Source organism: Seriola dumerili, unplaced genomic scaffold (genome assembly GCF_002260705.1).
Source record: "Seriola dumerili isolate Sdu_G_001 unplaced genomic scaffold, Sdu_1.0 BDQW01000134.1, whole genome shotgun sequence".
Classification (NCBI taxonomy): domain Eukaryota; kingdom Metazoa; phylum Chordata; class Actinopteri; order Carangiformes; family Carangidae; genus Seriola; species Seriola dumerili.
In genome coordinates this window covers 144,019-166,653 of record NW_019174389.1, presented here as the reverse complement: position 1 = coordinate 166,653, position 22,635 = coordinate 144,019, and the positions used below count along the sequence as shown (strand labels likewise).

Genomic DNA, 22,635 nt, shown 5'->3' with positions numbered 1-22,635 from the left:
ACACTGTCTCCTCTTCTGCTCTCCTCCCGTGCCGATCCGTGTTATGTGCAAGTGTGTCAAGCTTTTCAGTGTGGTGGGCTGCGGGCTGTGCCGGGTGCGCAGAGACCGTGCGCTCCTAGCGGCTGCAGCGCTGTTGAAACCAAGAGGCAGAAAGAGAGAAGGAGGATGTTGAACTGACTTTGTAGTATGACTGTACATTTACAACGCTATATGCCAGGCTAAGCACATGGGTCTTTTGGGAGCTGGTTCCCTTTCTAATAAAACAACTTTTTGGGAATGCAGTAGAGCTGAAGGCTGGTTTGCAGTCAAGAGTATCAGCCGAGCCATGTGTTGAACTGTGGAGGACATCGCTGAAGATTTGAGAGGTGCCAGAGACGCGTCTCAAGGAACCGAGGACCTGCCGGGGAAGTGCATAGCCTATATACGTTTTCTTTTCCAGCGTGGACTTCCAATTTCCTCACCTGACTGGCTTCTGTGGTTTTCATCCTCTACAGTATAGGTCGTCTTGGAAAAATAGCAGAGATTGCGGATGAACTCCGGGGGCAAGCGGGGATAACACTCACAGACCGAGAGTTTGGGTAGCCTATAAGGTTTGCTGGATATTTACACCCCGAGCTGCTCCGGGTGACCTACTGTTAAATGGATCCTCTCTGTTTCTGGACATTGAAACTGGCTTTGGTCAGTGAGTAGGACCCCCTCCATAACTCCCAGAAACACGGAATAGACTTGGCTGTCATTTCGGACATATTTTATTTCTGCAGTGAATTCGAGGATTTGCGCGCCCGCCGTGGATGTTTAATATGCTAGTATGGGTCCGCTAGCGTTCATCCTTGTTGGTGGATTACTGTATTTTCAAGCTGATGGTAAGTTGCCGATAGTGCTGTTGAGTAAAACTTCTTACATGTATTTAAAAGAATATTCATGTTTGTTTTACACAGACTTCGCCACTTGTCTCTTGCAAGTGTTGATTTGACTCCAATATTGTAAGTGTATGTTGACGGACTGTGATTTGCAGGAGGAAAAAAAAAAAAAATCTTAAATTCTCGGAGCTTTAATGTTTAAAGAATTGTTAAATCGGCAACTACAAAGTTGTCATCAGGGGATAATGTTGATAACTAGACTGATCTTATGAAGATAAGATTTAAATTTAGCCTATAATGCACCAGTTCAGGAGTTATGTTTTTTCTTTTCATTCATTAAACTCAGAGTAATATATGAACAAGCAGTTGAATCCAAGTCTTCCATCCACTGCAGTGTTTGCCTTTCAGGAGGTTAAAATTAGGGCAGAGATGAATCTTTTTTTTTTCTTCCTATGCAACAGATAGAAGAGGCAGCTCCTGTTTTTATATTAGCCTATATATAATATTCATGAATCATATGCATATTATGACATTAGAAGGACCCATTAGAAAATTGTTTTTGAATTTTTTTCCTCTCTCCCTCTCTCTCTCTCTCTCTCTCTCTCTCTCTCCTTCTGTAACTCTGTGACACTACAGTATGATTCTCAGGTTCTGTTGCACTGGCTACAGGTCACCTCTCCCCAGAGGTGGAGAGCGTTCTGTTACAGGGTTTTTGAAAATAAAGGCAAACAAATCCCAAACATTTTTGTGTTTTTAGGCGGCTGGAATGAAAGACAAAGTAGGGTAACACAAGAGTGGTAGGTCAGACCTGTGGACAGGGGGTTCACTGGCTTGGGGGTGTTTGTCAGATGTGTTGTGATACTACACTCTCTGCCTCTGCACTGTAGGAGACAGTGCTGCTGTGGTCATTTGGCTTTAGGATTTCAGTGCCACAATTCGGCATCACGATGTAAGCCGGCTTAAACCCGGGCTGAGGCCGTGCCCCAGTTTATTACTCCCATTTGTTTGATTAAACTTTAATAATGGTGATCTTGATGATTGCAAATGAAAATGATACTGTTTCATTTCTGCAGCCAAAAGCTTCAGCTGTTTATGTCCAGTCGGCCGCTGGCTGCTAAGTCAGCGTTTTTTTTATGATTTTACAAGGCTTGGGCCTACAAGAGACGTGCTTTAATGGGGAATTAAAACAGCCTCAACTGCAGAGTTAATGTGATGACTTACATCAATCACCAAAATAGGAGGGCTTAGGTGACAGAAATCGGGATTGGGATTGGTCCAACCTGTGACTGGTGGAATGATGGTAGTACCTTTTTAAAAATGCATCTGATTTCATTATAGCGCTACTTTTGATTTGGACACACCTTTTCGCATTTGTCGCTCACACACACACAAGCCTGCGCAGAGACTCATACTCCTGACCTGTCACACACTGGGACATTATATCAGCACAATGTTGTGAGGGATGATTCACATTTAAGTTTGCTTTGTATTGTTTGTACAAGTTCGCATTATGTAAAGCCGAGGTTTTGTTGCCACTGAGTGCAAGAGCCTGCAAGGCCCCATTTTTCTTTTCTTTCACCTGTCAACTCCGGCTTTTGTTCTTCACAGCTGCGGGTTTTGGTTCTGAGGCTTTTTAGTTCAAACCTCATGCTTTCTGTGGTTAGCAAATCAAGTCCCCTGTCTGCTGGGATTTGAATATTTTTCTTTTTTTCCTTTCTTTTACCTTTTTTTTTTTTTTTTTGGTGTCTTTCACTCTGCTCAGCCAAACCCACTGGTTGCTAAGCAGTGGCTGAAGGCATTGCTAGCTGCCCAGAGGGAGAGGGTGCACATCTCCCCGGGAGCAGTGAATCTTCCCAATCATTTGCCTGTCACCCTTCTCCCCCCTTTTCCTTGCTCTCCCCCTCCACCCTGGCAGAACTCACCCATCACCCAGCCCCTTTCAGAGGTAATCTGAGGGTCCTTAGAGAGGGAGGAGCTTACTCTAAGAGTCCACTTAGGCAGACAAAAAGGTCTGGAGTTGTATTCACTGGGCAGCATAGCCAACAAAGCCAAGCCTTGTGAATGGCGTCAGTCACTGTTTAGTGTGCTGTGATTAATACTGCTAGTGTGTAAGGCGAGGAGAGAAAAGGTGAGATGGAGACAGAATAGAGGAAGAGAAAGAGTGTGTGTTGGGTGTTGCCAGGGCTGGAAGAGAGAGGGGATTGTTTTGGGACCTGAGTTAAGATTGTGCATTTAAAAAAACAAAACAACAAAAAAACAATGTTAATAGGGTTACCAGACTTTTTTGAGAATCAAGTCGATTGCAGTAGGAGATATTTCCAGGAATAAAACAGTCAGCAGCTGTCTGGTTATCTCTTAAACTCTGCAGTGCTGCTTTTGAAGCTGGATTAGAAGATGCTTTGCATAGTGGACTTGCACTCCTGACCCCGTGCTATTCTGAGATCTCCTGCATGCTTGTGTCTGATGTAGGAGCTGGTGACATCACGTCCATCCTGGGTGACACCCTGAGAGGTGCTGAAATATGGTCTAACTTAAATCTGTCTAAGAGGCTATGGAGAAGGCCAAACTGGGTCTTTGATGCCCTCGACACTGCGCAGTTCTCTATCTGCCATCAGGGCTGTGGTCTCACAAATGCTGAGTCAAGAGAAACTCAAACCTGCAGAGTGTGTGTGTGTGCGTGTGTGTGTGTGTGTGTGCGCGTGTGTGTGTGTGGTAGGGAATGGAAGAGGGACGGGAAAGAGAGAACGAGTGTAATCAAATATAAAAATTGAGAAGAGCTGTTAAACAACAGTCTTTTAAAGGGAAATGGCGAGGACGAGGCTTTATTACCAAAGCACCCTGGAGACTAACAGCTCTGTTGATGGTCATGATTGAATGGGAGAGGTCTGGTACTGCCCTATAATGGGAAGTAAGCCCAGATTAAAATAGTCTCAGTGAATGATGAGTCAGGCAGAAGTCACTGTGTAAGAGCCGCGGCAATGTCTCGTCCCAAATGTGATTGTTCTGCTTGAGTTGGCTGCGTTTAGGCGGTGTTATTGTAATTGCGGTTCATTTGCTGGAATGGGGCTGCTGTAATGAAGAACCTTCATCTGAGATCTACAGGAAGCTCTCCTCTCCTGTCTCCCACGATCTCATCACTCGTCATTGAAGCCGCTTTCCTCTACTTCAGAGTGTACTACTGTTTATTCTCCGATTAACATCAGAAATGAGCGGAGAGTAAAGACAAGAGGACTCGAAGGTGGTGATCGTAACTTAAGAGGAAGTGAATGAATAGGGAATAAAAGCGGTAGGGTGAGGTGAGCACGTGTTAAATGAAAATCAGCGTACAGGTCAGCGTGTGTGTGTCTGTGCGTGTGCGAGTGTGATAAGTGTTACTTGACCAGTGACGCGGGCCTGTCAACTCCTATGATGTTTTACCAGCCGAGTCTGGCTACTCCGTGGATCGCGTTTCATCAGCCATCACTCCACACCTTCAGGACAGAGCAGAAGAGATTTTTGAGCTCTGCGCACTTCTTTAAAAGTTAGAAATACTGCTCTGTGATCACTCAAAAATAAAAGGATTCACAGCTGTTTTAAATTCTGGGGTCACGCTGGTTAATTTTTCTTTACTTTTTCATAGTGCAGAAGTGGGAGAGAAAATGTCACAGTCAGACAATGCGCATGGCTGGTTTTGCTGTAAGACCAGCAGAATGCAGGGGAGGTAATACCACTGTTCCCTGTTTTACCTCCGCTTTATTAAGCATCAGCCAAGCATACCCCTGACATTTACAGAGCAGAAAAAGGCCTAATGCCTTGATGCGTTTGCCTGGAGAAACAAAGACAAAGGAGGATGGGAAATTACAAGAGGAATAGATGGAGGTTTAAGGCCAACAGGTAGGCAGCAGAAAATAGTATGTATATTTCCTCACATGATTTATGTTTCCAAACTTCCTTGGCCTCATCTTGCGCTCTGTGTCCCACGCGCACACACATGCTATCTTCGTGCACCTATCTGTCGTTGGCAGTGTCCATGAGGGTGGAATTCAAACACTGAGGGGCGGTTGTACACCTGCGATGGCAGTATAGTGGGAGTGTGTGTGTAGGTAGGGATAGGGGAGGAGTGATGTGATGAATTGAACATGCTGACTACGAGGGCCTTCACCTGTCTCACACACCTGTACTTACAGAATACACACCTGTGCTTACCCGTCAGGGCCCCAAGACAGATATAATCCTCGCTCTATTCTCTCGCTGCCTGTGTTTCCCAAACAGCCGATTAAGGGTTTGAGCAGGCCAACAGACAGAAAAAAAATGATCTAATTACTCTTATATAACCCCCGATGATTAGATGATAGTAAACGACCCCTTATTGATCAATAGAAAATACCTAGCCAGTGGCTCTAGCCCACACTGCCTCTCTGTAGGACAGATTACTCAGTTTCAGCGCGGATGTGATGAGCATTCTTATCTCCACAAAACTTGATTATTTTAAGAGCATGCCAAAATGCAGACAGGAAGTCAGGAGCGAGCACAGCACAAGCCTGTGCTGGTTCACCTTATCAGTGTTTTTATGTTGCACGCTGCTCTGAAACGTTGTGTTAGGGGAAGCATCTAATTACTCTGTATCCCGTTGCCCTCACTCTCCCCTCTGGTTGGCCGTCTCGCAGCAACCTTCAGATAGAAGGGAGAGAAGTCAAGGTTGAATTACTCACAGAAGTACATACAACTATACAACTATACATGCTCATGGTTGCAAGCCCACACACACACACACACACACACACACACACACACAATGAGAACTCACAGAGAAGAGAAGCATAATAAAACATACTGGCAGGCATGCAAACATGTAGGCACTGTGGTCGCACCAGACGTTTACTTTTCAAGAGGAACGATTGGGAAGACGTTACGTAAATGCACATGAGCTGAGAGAAAAAAAACAAAAAAAACATCTGGCACATACATAAGCCGTATTAATTCACACCCCTGTTTATAATAAGCCGTACCTGTTTATACTGCATTTCTAGTCATTATCAGTCGGTTTACAACCACATATCCTCTTGTTTTCTTCTTTGTGTTTTCACTCACTAACACACCTTCATATTCTACGTTGTCAAGAGTTTATGTGACAGTTGTACCTGAGCTGAGTGTCTCACCAGTGTCTTGAGAGATGAGGTCAGGCCTGGTGATAAAAATGCATGAGCTGTCTCTCAGTGTGAGATGTGTGAAGATGGACAGCCAGAGCACGACACTCCAGCACACATCCGTCACACACAGCAGCAGTCCACCGCAGCTGTAATGCCACTCAGAGCGGTGGAGCCACTGAATAAGTGTCTTGTTCCACCATCTCCATCCCCTGCGTGGTCTCTGGATCATCCAGCCATGACAGCTCTGTACCTTTTCCTCCCTGTAGCTTACTGGGGAATCTAAACGTATGGGAGAACATAGACTCCAACCTATACATAATCACTCACTAAACCTGTTTGAGTGTGGAAACTATAGTAACTTGGAGGTCTTCTGAAGGGCTGTGTGAACAGCTGTATGGTTGTATAGCTGGCACCCTGGCCCAACATGTGAGCATGTTGATATTGTCGAACCTTTTTATGAATTGGCTATTATTTTTGCCAGGCTATATAGCCTACTATGAATGTGATGTGCTGTCATTATTCTTGGCATCTTGTAAGCAGTGTTTCTATGTGCTAATATATGCTATAATGTGCTACATTATGTATACTAACATTTCAGTTGCTAAGAATTACTGTCAGGCCAAGCAGCCTGATTTAACTGCATTCTCATTATATTTGGCATATGGCCATATTAATACACACATAGGAATCCGATCAGTAATAAGGCCTGTATGTCAGAGATGTGGGAATCTGTTCTTGTAGTGTTCCTGCTGCAAAAACCCTGGCACCACACTGCTTTGTAAACCGAGCCGCCGTGGCCAGGGGTGAGTTGATTTACTGTATATAATAGCTCCTGGCTGCATGGTTGAAGTCTCAGTGTGGAACGTGGCACGAGCCGAGTGTCACAACCATTGTGGCGCACAGGGGAAAAAAAAAAAAAGCCTTAATCGCATCCTTGAACCTTTGAACTCCCCAGTTTCTCTGCCCGGATGGTGATGACTTTTTGCAAGATCTCCTCACAGGCATTTGTCACTGAGAGGCCCAGAAACAACCAGCCAGCGGTAGAATTATGATATGTAGTGAGTGTATGTGTGTGAATGTGTTTGTGAGCACGATTCATAACCATCAAAGCCCATTGTTTTTTGTGTTAGCGCGGATATATGGGCCGGAGTAAATTGAATGAGTCCTTCATCCACTTACTGCCGCCACCCCTGACCCTGTAGCCCTAAGCAAAACCAGATGAAGTGTCCCATGGAATAGAAATTTAATAAATCTCATCTCGACTCGCCACGCTGCACCTTTTAAAAAAAACACAAACATCGAGCTATAAGGGCCATTTGATTACCTCGTACTGCTCTCTGAGTCCATCACTCGGGCGGTGTGTGGGTCCAGCTCTTACTCCTCATGCTCACATGCGGGGCTAACGGCCGCTGGAGTGGCCGGAGGTGGTGACTGCAGTCATTGACATGCAGGGACACTGCAGTGTGTTCAGCACAGGTCAGAACCCACAGCGCACCTCCAATTATCCACTCATCTCTCAACACGGTGCATCATAGACGACCTGAAGGCCTTCCCCTCCACCCTCCCCTCCCCTTCGCCTTCATTTCTAAAGCAATAAAGGACTTATTTATTTCTCCCTCTTCAATCTGCAGGGGCAGCTCACCAATGCAGGTAAAGAGATTACAATGCTTGGGGGAGAATCAATTGATGCCATTCATTTCATTGCTCTCCCCTCAGTCGGAACTGTTTAGAGTAGCCCACGGTTGAAAGTAGGGAATTGGTGATGTGATGCTTGAGCCCAGCTGTGTCTACATTCACACACATGAACACACACACACTCACACACACACAGACATGTATCTTGAGAACATCAACGCAAACACTACTGCTTGCTTATCTGATTTTATAGCACATTTACAGAGATTAAAATGTCTCCACCGCCATAGTTTTCAGCTGATGACCGCTGCTTGACAGGAGCGAGCGGACATTAAGGTAACTCAAGGGCTCCTCTGCAGTGGTGGACGAGGGAGGGGAGACTCCACGCACAAGCGCACATCTGTACCATCAAGGCTAAAGCCATAGTGCAAAGCAGAGGCAGGAGAGCGAATGGCTGAGCACGGACTGCTGAGAAGGTTCTGCAGGGAAAGAGAGAGGGATAAAGAAGGTGGGGTGGTGCATCAGCGAGCTTACATGCATGAGTGGCCGTGGCATCGGAAATCATTTCATCTGCATCACACAGCTTAGTGTCCCCTACCAGTGGGCTGACATTCCCACAGAGCTGGTGCCATACTCCTTACACTGATCAGCTATTTATAGAGAGAAAACACCACCCTTATCAACACATTACACTTCACCATGAGCCTAAACCGTTCTTATGTCTTCCTTCCTTTTCCCCCTTTTGTCTCATGTTTCAAGTCAGCAATCTCTGCTCTTCTGAGGCGGGCCATCTGCTGAAAAAGAGATAACATCACCCTTTTCTGTTCATTGCAACTGATAGTAGAATGAAGAGTGAGAATGAGATTAGTCTGCAAAAACAAAACAAAAAAAAACCAAGGTGGAAACTGCTTGAAATGAAAGCTATGTGAATCAGCCTTTTTTCCAGCAAAATCAGATATTCAGTTTCCCACAGTTATCTATTTATATATTCCAACAGCAAGGGGGAGAGAGGGTAAACACACAGATGCAGAGTCAATACGACCCCACCACACCAGTGCCTAAAATACACTCAGGGTGGAATTCTATCTGATATTTGTTGGAGGCAAGCATGGATGCAGTGAGAGGTTGAAAGCAGCTCCTAGAATTACCCTTGTGTTTGCTTTCAGAGTATAGATCTTAGCAGGAGAAGGGGGGGGGGGCAGTATGCAGAGCACTGAGGTGGAACAGAGCCCATCATGTGAGCTTGCTAGCTAGCTAGCTCGAACTCCCTCCCTCTCTTGCAACAGAAGATGAAGCGGAAGAATGTGCTCTGCACCTGTGAGCACCCTTCATTTCACTTTCTGTGTCTTCACTGTGAGGATTTTGCTGTGTATTCCAGGCCTTATCCAGTGGCTGGCTTTATGAAGTGGGCTGGGATGGACTGCAGCAGATACAGCAGGTTGTCTTTAGTGACACCTCACCGAGATGAGCTGTGCGTCTGGTATCGGGGTATGCTGACAGCCCACTGTAAAGAAGATGAATCTCGGGTGCAGAGCAGGGCTGCCTGCAAGTGTCATGGCAGGCCAGTGCAGAGGCGTGGACGCCCAGTAACATTATTCCATCGCTACCCCCAGTTTCCCCCCGCTCTCTCACATTTCCCTTCTGATGACATGATGGATATGACTCCGTCACCCTCACAGCAAGGGTAGGATGTAACAGGACAGGGAGCAAGTGAAGTAGACAGAGAGATATTGGGAGGGAGAGGCAGAGATATATAGAGAGAAGGAGATAGAGTGGGAGGTTGATGAGAAGTGGGAGGCAGGGGGAGAATATATTTAAGAGTGGACAACATGGATCTAATGCATAATTCATTCTTTCTGAAATTTCTTTGAGGTTTTTTTTTTTTTTTTGTAGAACTTTATATTCACTCAGCTCGCTGTGTTTCAGCACTTTCTGCTTGAAATGCCTCCACCATTTCAGTCTCCACATTACAGCGTTATTTGGTCTGAACCTTGGTTTTCATGTTTGATGTTTCATGGAGCCTCACTGTCTGCAACTTTTTGCCTTGGCCCGAGGTTGCCGTTGGTTACCTGCGATCAGCACATATGTCTGTTGGCCGAATAACTAATATCTCTTTGGGGAGCCCTTCCTTTTATGCTCTCAGGCTGCTGGGAGTGGTGTGGGTATTGATTCGGTTGGTGGGCTAGAATTTCTCCTGGGGGCTAATAAAAATAATTACAATAAGATCATCAAAGGCCTGACCTTCTGTTGCACACATGAATAAATATGTGACAAAGATAATAGAAAAGACCCCTTCTATGTGTGTGGTCACTGGAATAGGAGGGAGAAGGGGCTATTATGATACTTAAAGTGGTGTTTTATTCTGGATTTGACCAACAAATTTGACCTGTTTATGTTTAAGTGTGTTAAACTTTTATATCCTTTTATCAATAAATGTGAAATGTGTTATATTGTTTGGAACATAGGGGAAAACACTAAAGAGGGAGAAAGCGTGCTCAAAAACTGCACATTTCTTGGATAGAAGGACTGCAAAATTGTATCCAATTTCAGTGAAGCTGACATAAGTAGCCTGGAAGAGAAGGCAGAGAAGAATCTGCTTCTGCTTCAGTAATCCCTCTCTGATTTCATTCTCTGTCTGTGCGCTTGTTTGTTTGTTCTCTGGTTCCTGCTTTCCTCCAGGAGTGGATGACTGCACAGCAGTGGTGAAAAAGTAATGGTGGTGTTATTGCAGACAGGGGGAAACACAGCATTTTGATTGGAGCGTGTGCCCTGAGACCCAGTGAAGTGCACTCGCCTCAGCTCAGAGAGCACTTGATTGCACAGCGCCAATGATCGCATTAAAAGGGCAACAGAAAGCCCATTTACCGTAAAGAGAGCGAGGAAGGGGGCCCGATAGGAAGCTGCAAATTGACTTTCACTTCTGTGAGAAGCTCGGTCTGATCGGCGGGTGGTGGGCATGTACGTGAAGTTTTTTTTATTTGATCTTCCTGGACAGCACGCGGTTAGGGGCACCACAAGCATATGGGAAACCACATGAGGGCACAGGAAAAGATATACACACATGAAAGTTTTTGAAAGTGAAAGCAATAGGCAGGGTTTACACGTTGAGGTTATCCTGCGTTAAGATTGATGGGCCTCTTTTAAAACGTATTCCAAGGCATATAGAGGTGTCTTTGACCTTTTCTACCTTCTGACTACCTTGACTCAGGAAGGACACTGACCAGTCACGTCTGGCCCTCTGTGCACCCGGCTTGGCTTTTTCTGGCGGTGAAAGGACAATTGTAGAGGCATCTGCTGTGTTCATTTCCACAGGAAAGAGGAGAGCAGATGGAGACTCAAGGTTTAAGTGATTAGAAGGCAGTAGATTGGAATACAAATTGGATTTAAAGAAATTAGACTGATATAAATCGAATGGAGTCACTGCAGTTTAGTGCTGTGCATGCGCATTGGCCTTAGTGGAAAGCCACTGCAGGGCCTGTGGATTATGGGGGAAGCAGATGCTCCAGAGAGATAAGAATGAATGTGCATTTGACACTCCATCCGAGGGAGATGGGGGTCTTCATGTCTGTCCTTTATCTTGCCCTCCATTTATCAATGTCACGGTGTTAATTACTGCTTCATTTATTAAGCTACTAACTGCCAGAATACAAACTTGCCCCTCTGCCCCTGCTCTGACAGGGAAACTGGCTGCTGGCTAGGTTACTGTTACCTACCACTGGTGAAAGAGATTGGGTAGAAACATGCCGGCGGCAAACTATAGGTTTTTGTTCCACCACCAATAGAACATCATCAGTTTTCCACATAATGCCAATGAGATTAGATCATGCGCTGTGGTAGCAGGATATCAGCTCCCCCTTCACTACAACCCCCTGTCTGTGGCCCCACTAAGAGCAAGACACTAGTCCTGATGACTAATCAATGACAGGGAAATGGAGGGAATTAGCCCAAATTAGGAAGAAGAGAGAACAGACTACCTCCTGTTCAGGGGTCAATATGCCACTGTCTGATGCCTGATCCCTGTTAAGGCAAATGGCAGACTAGTGCACATTTACAGAGTGAATGCATGTGTTTGCGTGAAGCTGTGAGTGTGTGTGTGTGTGTGTGTGTGTGTGTGTGTGTGTGTGTGTGTGTGTGTGTGTGTGCGTGCGCACATTGACCACCCTCAGAGTCTTTGAAGTGTATTTTGTGCTGATCAGCGGGTTTCTACCTGCGCCTGTCCTTTTGCCCGCAGACTCGTGGACAGAAAAGGCCGGGGCGCAGCTTGTCCCAGTTTCCCCAGGGAGCATCAAGTATGAGGGGTAGTGGAACATGTGCAAACCCAGTCAAACAAAGAGCTGGAACCACCACTATTTTGCCTTCATTCCATGTTGAAATTAGCCCTTACATAAGCACAAAGGCCTACGTGGTACACTGTTCCTCGGTACACCAGGCGTCATCCTATTACCCCGCTGCACTGCCCCGGGGAAGGGCACAGTCATCAACTCAGCTCAATCACATTCACACCTGCAGCAACTAATTTTAAGACAAAGAGCCCGGCACTCGACTTAATACAACACTGAGTGGTTAACAACTGTATCAGAGTTATTGATGCGTATTGAGCGTGGTTCAAAAGAAAGAAAATAAAGAAAGGGCTGTTGGAAAAGTTTGCCTTATTCTCCATTCTCTTTACTGTGTCTTTGATTGTTTGATGCTGGATCAAACTCTTTGATTGTTGCCTGGTTCCCATGGCTTCTGTGATGTAAATGTGTGTGTGGCTTACAGCATCTTATCTCCAATGGTTAAGACCTGGTCACAGACACACAGAGCAAGCACTCTGACTTGGGGAGCATTATCTTAGCTGCCAGACTCCCAGAGCTCACCCACTGCAAGCCCTAATGAAAAGGAGCGGGCCAGGGTTTTCAGCCACAAGGGATTAGCATTTGACATGAGTCTGGACCCCGGCATTCATATTCACATCACACTAGTACTTCTACAACAGTGTGGACCCCGTAGTTTTATGTGTTCGCACCCCTATGAAAGTCAAATATATGATTTGGGTGTGTGTGTATACTTCACATGTACGCTGACTGTATGCCTCCATTCACTGTTCACCCATGGGTCCAATTACCCACAAGCCCTTGTATATAGGGTTGAGAGGAGCAGATGGCTGCTTTTTGACTGGTCTGAAATGGTGATTAAAGGATTCAATATATGTCCTTTACATGCTTCTAACCCAAGACAACTATAAGTTTGAGTGTTCCATCCATTTTTCCAACACTATAGCTCAGGTCCAGGTAGCAGCGGCAGCAAGCTGAGGGGAAAAAAAAAACAGAGTGTCTTTATCCTCAGCACTGCTTTTTGAATGAATGTTAGTTGTAGTCACCTGGTGAAAACGTGGATAAGTTTAATCATATTTTATGGGAGCGCTGGCTCTTCGTCGTGGTTTCTCCCAGCTGTTCCTGCTGCTGCATCTCCATTGCCTAGTTTTCAGTGGCATTGTTGCTTTGTTAAGGCAGTTCATTAAGATGATATTTTTTTCCTTCACAGAACACAATGTTAACCTTACAGACATACTTGAACACAAGATGTTGCTCAGTGGTTTGTAGCTGCATTTGTAAATCAGGTCAAATGTGCACAGATAGCAGATAATCAACAGATATTTTGGACAGCAGTTTTCCTCAGAGGCATGCAGAGAAGAGACTCTCAAGTGAAAAAAGTCGTGCTTAATTTGTCTGTTTGCTCTTCTTTTTTTTTTTTTTTTTTTACAGTGAAGTCAAGTTAAATTAATTTTATTTATAAAGCCCAATATCACAAATTTGCCTCAAGGGGTTTAACAATCTGCACACATATGACTCAATCCTTACTTATGATTATTATTTATTTTATTTTTTTAATGACGTACTTTATATTCTATTGTATATTGTGTATATAGGTGCATCTGAGACAAATCCTGTAGCTCCCTCTGTGGGATCTAGACATCTTCCAAAACTAAATGGTTTATTTAATCTGTTGCTATTAGTTGTTCACTAATTTAAGCACTACCTTCCCACTATTTTCTTGACAGTTTTCCTGCTGGCAGTCGTGTTCATGGAAGAGGCTTTTGACTTGAGAAAGCATGTTTTAATGAAAACACGACCAGAAACCAGCCTTCACGTCTTTATGCTGTTCCACTATGATTAATTGCATCTCTTCTTTTTCCTCCAGGATCCCGTCTGCGCCAGGAGGACTCCCCACCCCGGATTGTGGAGCACCCCTCTGACCTGATTGTATCCAAAGGGGAGCCCGCCACTCTCAACTGCAAAGCAGAGGGGCGGCCGACCCCGACAGTGGAGTGGTACAAGGATGGAGAGCGGGTGGAAACGGACAAAGATGACCCACGTTCTCACCGCATGCTGTTGCCCAGTGGCTCGCTTTTCTTCCTGCGCATCGTTCACGGACGTCGGAGCAAACCAGATGAGGGAGCCTATGTCTGCGTGGCCCGGAACTACCTGGGAGAAGCTGTCAGCCGCAACGCATCTTTGGAAGTAGCCTGTGAGTCAGGACTCTGTCCCCTTTTTTTTCTTCATCATTTCTCCTCTTCGCTGTGTTGCTCAAAGAATATTGCTCATATAGTTTAACAAGTCATTTGGCTGGAGGAAGAAAAGTCTTGATCCCGCTGCTGTTTCCAGATGGACCGACTGGATTTACATTCAGAACTATATATGTATATATAATATATTTTTCCCTTTATACATAATGAGAAATTACATTGTCTTAAGTGAAGGGAATAACACATTGCAATCAACATTTGATGTGAGGCAGCTTTAATAACACTATTTTTAGACTTGATTTCTTACTCTCCGTGTTCTGTATTTAGGGACAGTTAAGCCGTAGTGCCGTCTTGCAGTGTGTGCCATTGTTTGGGCAGATAATTAATTGCACAAAATGAACTCTTTAACCACACAAGACTTGAGGTAAATTTCATATACTCTTAGCTCCCGGGAATTTCATTAAATTTGTTTGCAGACCTCTGAGTCGGACGTAAAGCTACTGTCAGACTATATGAGAGGGCATGATGGCAAGGCAGACGGGTCTCTCACAGGTGGGTGGGGGTAGGACGACAGGCGCAGATCAAAGTCGTGATGGACATTTGACACAGGCCTCCTGGACAGTGTTGGTGTGTGACAGACAGAACCTGAGCTGTGGGTCAAATTACCTTTAAAGATGAGCCCCCCCCCCCGAGAGGCTCAGGCTGGGCTTCCTATGGCGTGGCTCCCAGACCGCAAACTGCCCATAAGGTGGAGTGGAAAGTCTCCCATGTCCTGATGTTGTTTTAACTGGCGGTACTTTTAGTTCTATAGTGTTTCAGATATGTTTTTAGTGGTACTCACAAATTCTTTGGATACTTCATTTGATCTGAAGAGGAGACTTTGAGATCACATATCACGTTAAGTGACTAATGCTAAACTCTTATTTTTCTTCAGTGAACATAATTCAAACCAGCATCTTTTACACCGAAGAAGAAAGTTATTGTTATTGTATTTCTAAGGTGACTACAGTGGTAGCAGGATGGGTAGTTGGTTTGTGATTGGGAAATGGACCTTGTGTGTCAGGGGAGGAGGAGGAGGAGGAGGAGGAGGAGGAGGAGGAGAAGAAGAAGGAGTGGGGGCTTGCTCTCTGCATCTGATCCAGTCCCCTGCCTTCCCGAGGGCCTTCCAGCTGCCCCCAGGTGCTAACTGCGTGACAGCAGCTTGATCTATCGATTGCTGTAAGAGGGCTCTCCCAGCCTAAATGAAAATTCATGAAAAATTGATGAAGTCTCCAGATTATTTTATTTTTCCCTTCTCACACTGTTTCTTAGCCTTTCTTTTTGCCACTCTCACTCTCCCTCTCTCATGTAATATGGGTTGCGCAGCAGAGGGGGTTGAATAGAGGTATTGACTGCTCGAATGGCTTAAAGGTGAGGGGTGAGAGGTCAGGAGGCCAGGAGACGAGGGGATAAGGAAGAGCTAGCAAAGTGAAGAAATAAGAACACCCATATGATGTGTATTACCAGTGATGCTGGGTTTGAGAGAGCGAGCGAGCGAGAGAGAGAGAGAGAGAGAGAGAGAGAGAGAGAGGTGGGTCAGGCTAAAGCCCCTGGCCACATTCTGAGTAAACAAGGATACAGAGCTGTACCTTTTATCAGTGGAGCTGTAAAATACACACTCAACTCCCACTTAGGCAAAAGGTTTGATTCAGGTTCTTCTTCTTCTTCTTCTTCTTTGACACTTTCTTCTTCCAGTACAAATAGCCGTTTGACACCTTAGCATTTAAGAAGTCATGTAACTTCTATTTATCTGCACCAACACAGAAGAATACAGCCAACAGACTAACTCCCCATCTACATTTCATTGTTTTTCTAAGTGATGTCACATCGTCCACTTCTGTTTATAGGTAAACCAGTATTGGCACCGCACTAGCTCACACAGTTTGGCTCATATTGACCTGACCTGACCCGACCAGGGACACTGATTGAGATGAAGCGTGGGCAGTGGGTCAAGTGCAGTTCAACAGGGACAGTTACTACGTTGCTTGATCATGAAGTGCAATGAAGTTTTATTAAAGTAGAATCATTTTTAGTACCAACTGTTTTATTATGAGCAGATCAAAGTCCTCAGAGGCACTTTACTTTAGAATGGAGGAGATGAGGAGAAGAAAAAAAACATGAATAAAATATGATGGTAGGCACCAAACATGGACAGAATCAGTGCAGCTGTTTTGCCATAGTGCTATTTGCTTTGGCTCCCTCTCTCACTCTCTCACATAAACAGTAGTATTAGACCTGTTAGTCTTTTAAATGTACAGTGTTAACATCAAATAATCATGTTTCACTTATTTGTAAGATATATGTAAACAGTGTATTTCCTTTGTTCATTTTTGTTTTCATTGAAATTAGGCTATCATAGACCCCAAACAGGAGGGAGGGCAATTTTGTGGAGCACTCCATGCCTGGTTTGTTTTGGGCCCAGGGCTTTCTCAGCTTTCTCTTTCAGCCAGGTCTTCAGGGGGGGGGCTTGGGGAGCAGAAAGGGGTGGGGTGCTAAATCCCACTGCACTGGCTTACCGCAGTGATTAGCTTTATCAGGTCCTGACATCCGTCTGGTGATTGTAATACCAAAGCTAATCGCACAAGGAGAAGCAGCATTTAAATCTATATCTATGTGAGACTGGGTTTGTGTTTATGATATGTCTTGCCCCTCCCCGCACCACCCACCCCCTTCACTCGTCTTCTACCTCCCTCCCTCCCTCCCTCCCTCGCATTGAACACACCTTTGCCCCCTTCCGTTCACGAGTGGTTGAGCAGGACCCTGGTGAGATAATTGAATTGCAGCTCTGAAACAGATTGAACTCAGTGTCCACTGAGCAGAGTGGCGCTGCTGCATGCTGGACATCCAGCTGGGCAACTCTCACCACTGTCTCTGTTGGAGGAGGAAAGGTGGAGTGGAGAGGAAGAGGGGGGAAAAGGCCTCTGAGAGGTGCCTCTGCATTATTAATGTGGGCCAGATTGGGGGGGACTTGTGCCTTTACTACGCTTAGTCCTCCAACCATGTCTCCTTTAAGTGTTAGCTGTTGAACACACATTGTTCACAAATGGATGGACAAGAGCATGAACTGCCTTCTGTTGTCGAAGTCAATGGTGCCTGTGCAGAGTGTAAGGATAATGCTCAGACATCACTTTTGCCGCATTTGGGAAGAGATTTCATTATAGCTGTTGTTCACTGTCCTGTTCTTCAGAAGATAGAGAACTTGTAAACATCCTGCCTAGAGGGGATCTGAGCTGCCTGCTTTGTAATCTTATTCCTCCTCCCAGTGTGCTCCAAAACTGACTGCAGGCCAGCTCCATGGGATGGATATGCCGCATATAAGAGGGGATGTGCCCCCTTTTCTCTTTTCAGAATAAACTAGGTCAATGAGCAGGTTCATAAATCATTGTGAAGCCTGTGTCAGAGAAGCTAGCTGCAGCCACCGCTGCTGAATAAATTGCTAGCACTGCGGATATCTATGTATATGTAAGTGTGACAAGGCACACCTGGGGCGATAGGCTCCTAAGGAAAATGATAATTAGCCCCATCTTTTCAGGTGGATGGGTAGCACGTGTACGCGCAGTGCTCCAGATACGAGCGTGTAGGGTGAACAGTTGCACTTTTAATTGAGTGTCGAATGTGACTCAGGCCGTCTGACATGTATGTTGCTGTATGTGTATTAAATGTATGTAATCGCGTGCGGGGAGAGGCATGGCAGAGGAATGAAGGCACCTGGAGAAGAAGAACCTTGAGGTGTATTTTGCTGTATCCTTTACTTCTTCATTTGTAACCTTTAAAAATGCAAATGACAGAGGAATGAAACAGATGTCTTGGGTTGGTGCTAAATGCCACTTGGAATGGGATTGGATGACTGTTAAAAAGGTCCTTTGATATCATCTAATGTACCGCTTCTGCAATTAAGTGAATCGTTAGGTAGCATTTGGTGCTCGTACAACAAGGTAATTAGCAGGAAAATAGAGTTGGGAGAGGTGTGAGTGGTGAAGAGAGGAGGAGGGTACCAAGCTGTTCGTGTTGTGTCCAGCATGAGGGGAAGCTAATAAAGGGACAGGCCAGGAGGAGCAGGCCAGGTGGGGAGTCAGGCTGAGCTGCACTGCCGAGCCTTTCACAAGCTCATCTGGACTCATTATTCCATTTCAGAAATTAGAAAATGGAGTGACGAGGGCACGCAAACAACACACTCGCACACTCTCTCACACACATGTGCACAAACACCTGCCCTCGCGCCCATGTAAACCCCAGTAGGCTGAGGTTTAATCTGCGCCGAAGTCCTTGAGAAATAATGAAGGGTAATGAAGGAAGCAGCAACAATGCAACCATTACGACGCATTAGTGATGCATGCTACAGCCCGAGATAAAACACAAAAACTTAACACTGTCTAATTTGTATTTAAATATGTTTTACTCTCCCAGAACATCTTGCTGTGACTGTTTGTTTATGTGGTGGGATGCACAGAACAAAAGACTTGAGGGACAGTCTAAAACAATTGCTATGCTCTTCGCAAACACTTTTGAATGGCAGAGCACTGTTTTTCTAAAAATCTGTCTGAGACACAATGGAAGGATTCATCAACATTAATTTGATTGGCATATGGGATGCTGCTTGCCTAGCACTTAAGCAAAATACATATAATTCTGATATTTGATGAACCAAATTATTATTCAGCACATCACATTTAGATTTGAAAAAAATAAAAATAAAAATTAGGATAGCTTTTGTTATTGTCTAATTCCGCAGTACTATTGATATTTCATGCTGGAGGTGACCAAGTACATTGCAGAAAACAAGTGGTGATGTGACAGAGGAAAAGCAAAAAGTATAGATGCAGAGAAGGCGGGAATGTTGCCCTGCGATAAGAAAGACGGTGAGAGCAGGCAAGGGTGTGAGAAATATCTTCCCCCGATAAACTGTGAGAGAGTAAAAATCCCTGATTAAATGTGTCAGCTCTGTGTCTGTGCAGCTGGAGTTTGCTGACCTCTGTAAAGAGGTGCTGTTATCTATTGGGATTTACTCACACAATATCCGCACATGCACACGCACGCACACAAACACACACACACACACACACACACACACACACATAGTTCTCTCCAGCTACATACAGCAGCATGCAGATTGCTCTTATCTCATTAATCAGCCACAGACGGCCTCAGTAAATGAGGAGTTCCCACCGTATACCCGACTCCTGTGCAGTACATGAAAGAGACTGACCTGCAGAAATGAAACACAAATTTGGAAAATAAACTCTCCCAGGGAGATAAATCACAGGAATACACAGCAGTCAGTACCAGCACTCTGACCTTTCACTGTCACGCACACAAACGAGCGCATATACACACACACACACACACACACACACACACACACACGATTCGTCCTGAGACTGCACTTTTTACTACCCTCAGTGGGCCTTATGTCCCAGCTCTGACCTCCCCAACTCCACCATGGGAAATAGACTGTCTGCGTTGCCTTCTTACCTTCAGGGGAAGTGAGGGAAATGCTGAAGATGGGAAATATAGCACACCTCGGCTGCGGCTGAAGAATGACAGCAGTAATGGCGTAGTGCAGTGAGAGCTGGGGACAAAGACGGAGAGTGTGTGTGGTGAGGAGGTACAGAAGGATGGCAAAGAGATGGAGCACTTAACGAGATCCAGGTTTGTGATGACGTTTCACCATCTTCTCTCAGCCTCTTATCGGTCTCTCCTCACCTCTGTACTCCCACCACTGTGTCACCTTCGAGTGTATAAACTGGATTAAGCAAGTGTGCGGCGCTCCGTCATGGATGCCGCGGCCCGTCAGCAGAGGAGTGAGCCGTCAAGCAAAGAATGCTGAGGCAGCCGCTTCTCACGCCCATTACTGCCCGGCAAGATGAAGCACCCGTCGCACTGGGTTTTGTTGTGTTTCTTTTATACACCCCACACTCTCGCTCCTTCACACTCTCGCTCTTTCTCTCTTTATAGTGACACTGTTATTGATGGCCTCTCCACTCTGACAATGCCGGTCTATTGCTTTGTCTCTCCTGCCTGCCTGTGTTTTGCCTCCTCTCTCCTCACTCTCCTTGCCCCCTGCACCCCACGTGTCTCGTCACCCGTGCTTCTAACCGCGGGTAGCTCGCTCTGCGGTGACTGACAAACAAATCTTTGCATCAACATCGGGTCTATAAATTGTCCAAGCCTGGCAGCATTTTTTTAAATAGTGAGCACCTTCAGACAAGCACTTTGTATATAACAAACTTACCCTGCCTTGACTCTTCTTCTCCTCTCATCAGACAGTTTGGAATGTAGACTGAGTGGTAAATTATTGAAATCTGTCTGCAGGCTGATTATTGATCAGCTTTAGAACACAGACAGGGTAAGAGGCTCCTGCTTTCATGGGTGGATTGTACTTTGATTTCTGTTTTAATATTGACTTATGGTTGTAATTTATTCAAGACCCCGTGTAGTTTTCAGTTTTTCAGTAAGTAGATTTATTTTGATCATCATCAAAATGTCTTCCAGACTATACACCACTTCATCAGTCTATTAATCTGTTCTTCAGCCTGCGCCCAGATAACCTAACACTCTAAGCCTCTTTGAAATTGTTGCACAGGTGTGTTGTTTACCAGCATTTAGATGAATATGTCTGATACCACTCTATTTTCTGACAAGTGGGTGAAGGGACAAGTGAGTGATAATAATATTAATCGAAAAATGTGACCCTGAGTGAAATCCCTGCAGACGTCTGCATTCTGAGGGTGGCTTGCCATTGAGTCCAGCCGGGATTGGATCCTCTGACCCCTGGAGAACCCTTTGCCCTCTTCTATCCAGCCCAGATCTCTGTCAAACCATAATTCCTTAACCCAGCGCTCCCCTCCGATGAATGTGTCCCTGTAGTGACTGACCTCCCCCACCCACCCACCCACCTTCCTTCCTCTCTCTCTCTCTCTCTCTCTCTCTCTCTCTCTCTCTCTCTGAGACTGCCAGAGATGGTAATCCATCATATGGAGGTGGGGAGGAGGTGACAGGGTGGAGGGCTGAAGTTCAGGCGCTAGCTGATATGGGTTAGAATCGAATGTCGCTGAAATTGATTCACCCTCTGGTGTGTGGAATGGTGTGTTATTTCTCCACTGATGTTCCTGGTGGGTTCGAATGCCCACTATTTCCTTGGTTACTTTCACACACAACCATAAACACACATTCATTCACATGCCTTTGCGCAACACTATAGGGTGCACAATGCTGCTGGGGATTGATCTTATGAAAGGGTCAGGACTCAGCCAGACCCGCGATTCAGGCTGTTTATTTTAGGTTAGGACTGTCACACTGCACACTGGCACTCTGATGGATATGTCCTGTTGGAGATTGTTGAGCACACTTGCACACAAGTACACATTCGCAGTTAACACAAGTGCATAAATGCACACAAAAATGTTTAAGGTAAATGGTTTTTCTGGCTGTTTTTCTAGTTGTGCAAACACTAAGGACAGTTCCTCCTGAAAGTAGCCCTGTGGGAACATAGGAGACATGGCATTTCAGCTTCATTAGATCTGGAACTGAACTGTGTGAAGAGAGCGAAGGAAACTGGGGGAAGGGAAGAGGGGGATACATGGGACACAAGTTGCAAACTGATCCTAGGAAGTTGAGGTTTTAGTTTCAGCCATGTGGTTTTACACAAAAGACACACATCATAATTTTGTGTTAATTTGTTTATTAGTATTTATTCTTTTTTGCACTGGATTAAGACGGTTTCACTTGGCTCTGGGCCACGGCAGAATTATCATGGGTGCGGATGTGTTATGACTTGGCGATCTCTTGATGGCGTAGACAGATATTGTGTTTGGCTTGGATTACATTTGCTGTAAGGGACACCTATCAGCCACCAGAGCCCTCAACAGCTGCAGACCAGTGTTGAAACTTGATCACCCAGTCTCTGCTGTCTCCCTCTCTCTCCCTCTCTCTCTCTCTCTCTCTCTCTCTCTCTCTGTTGCTCTCTTTCCTCTTTCCCCTTTTCCACTCCCTCCTTCTCTCGTTTCCTTTCCTGGTGTTTGAAAGTGATACTCAAAGCATTTTGATCACTTTCAAAAGTGAAGGGAGACAAGATCAAATGTTTAAAAGAGTGGTTTCTAAGACAGCTGTGGTTCCATTTCGTTTTACAGCCTGACCTTTACATGACTGCACCGCTGCATCCATCGGGCGTACCAGCAGAGGAAGTTGGGCGGCTGCTGTGTCTAGTTGAAGGTGACCTTGCATGTTGCAGAGTTAATGGCTTCCCATTTCGATGTGGAGTGTGTCCTAACTGCTGCCGCTGCCTGTTAGACTGCTCTGGGATCAGTCCCAGGCTTGGCCGAGGTGAAGAAGGGGACACGGAGATTTGATGTCGTTCGTTCAGCAGCCACCAGTTCACTACGGGAGCCTCTGCATCCGCTCTGCTGAGAAATAATCGTCAGAGCTTCTCAGCTTCAGGACGGGCGAAGGCGTGATTTCATAGAGG

General features: G+C 45.4%; 1 protein-coding gene across 1 annotated transcript in view; it reads left to right on the top strand.

Moving 5' to 3' along the window:
* Positions 1-808: 808 nt before the first annotated feature.
* The window catches only part of robo2 (roundabout guidance receptor 2), a 159,577-nt gene continuing 137,750 nt past the window's right edge, over positions 809-22,635 (top strand). The window contains exons 1-2 of the mRNA XM_022748908.1: positions 809-863; positions 13,808-14,134. Coding sequence (XP_022604629.1) covers positions 809-863; positions 13,808-14,134 — 382 coding nt within the window. The remainder of the gene's footprint in view (positions 864-13,807; positions 14,135-22,635) is intronic.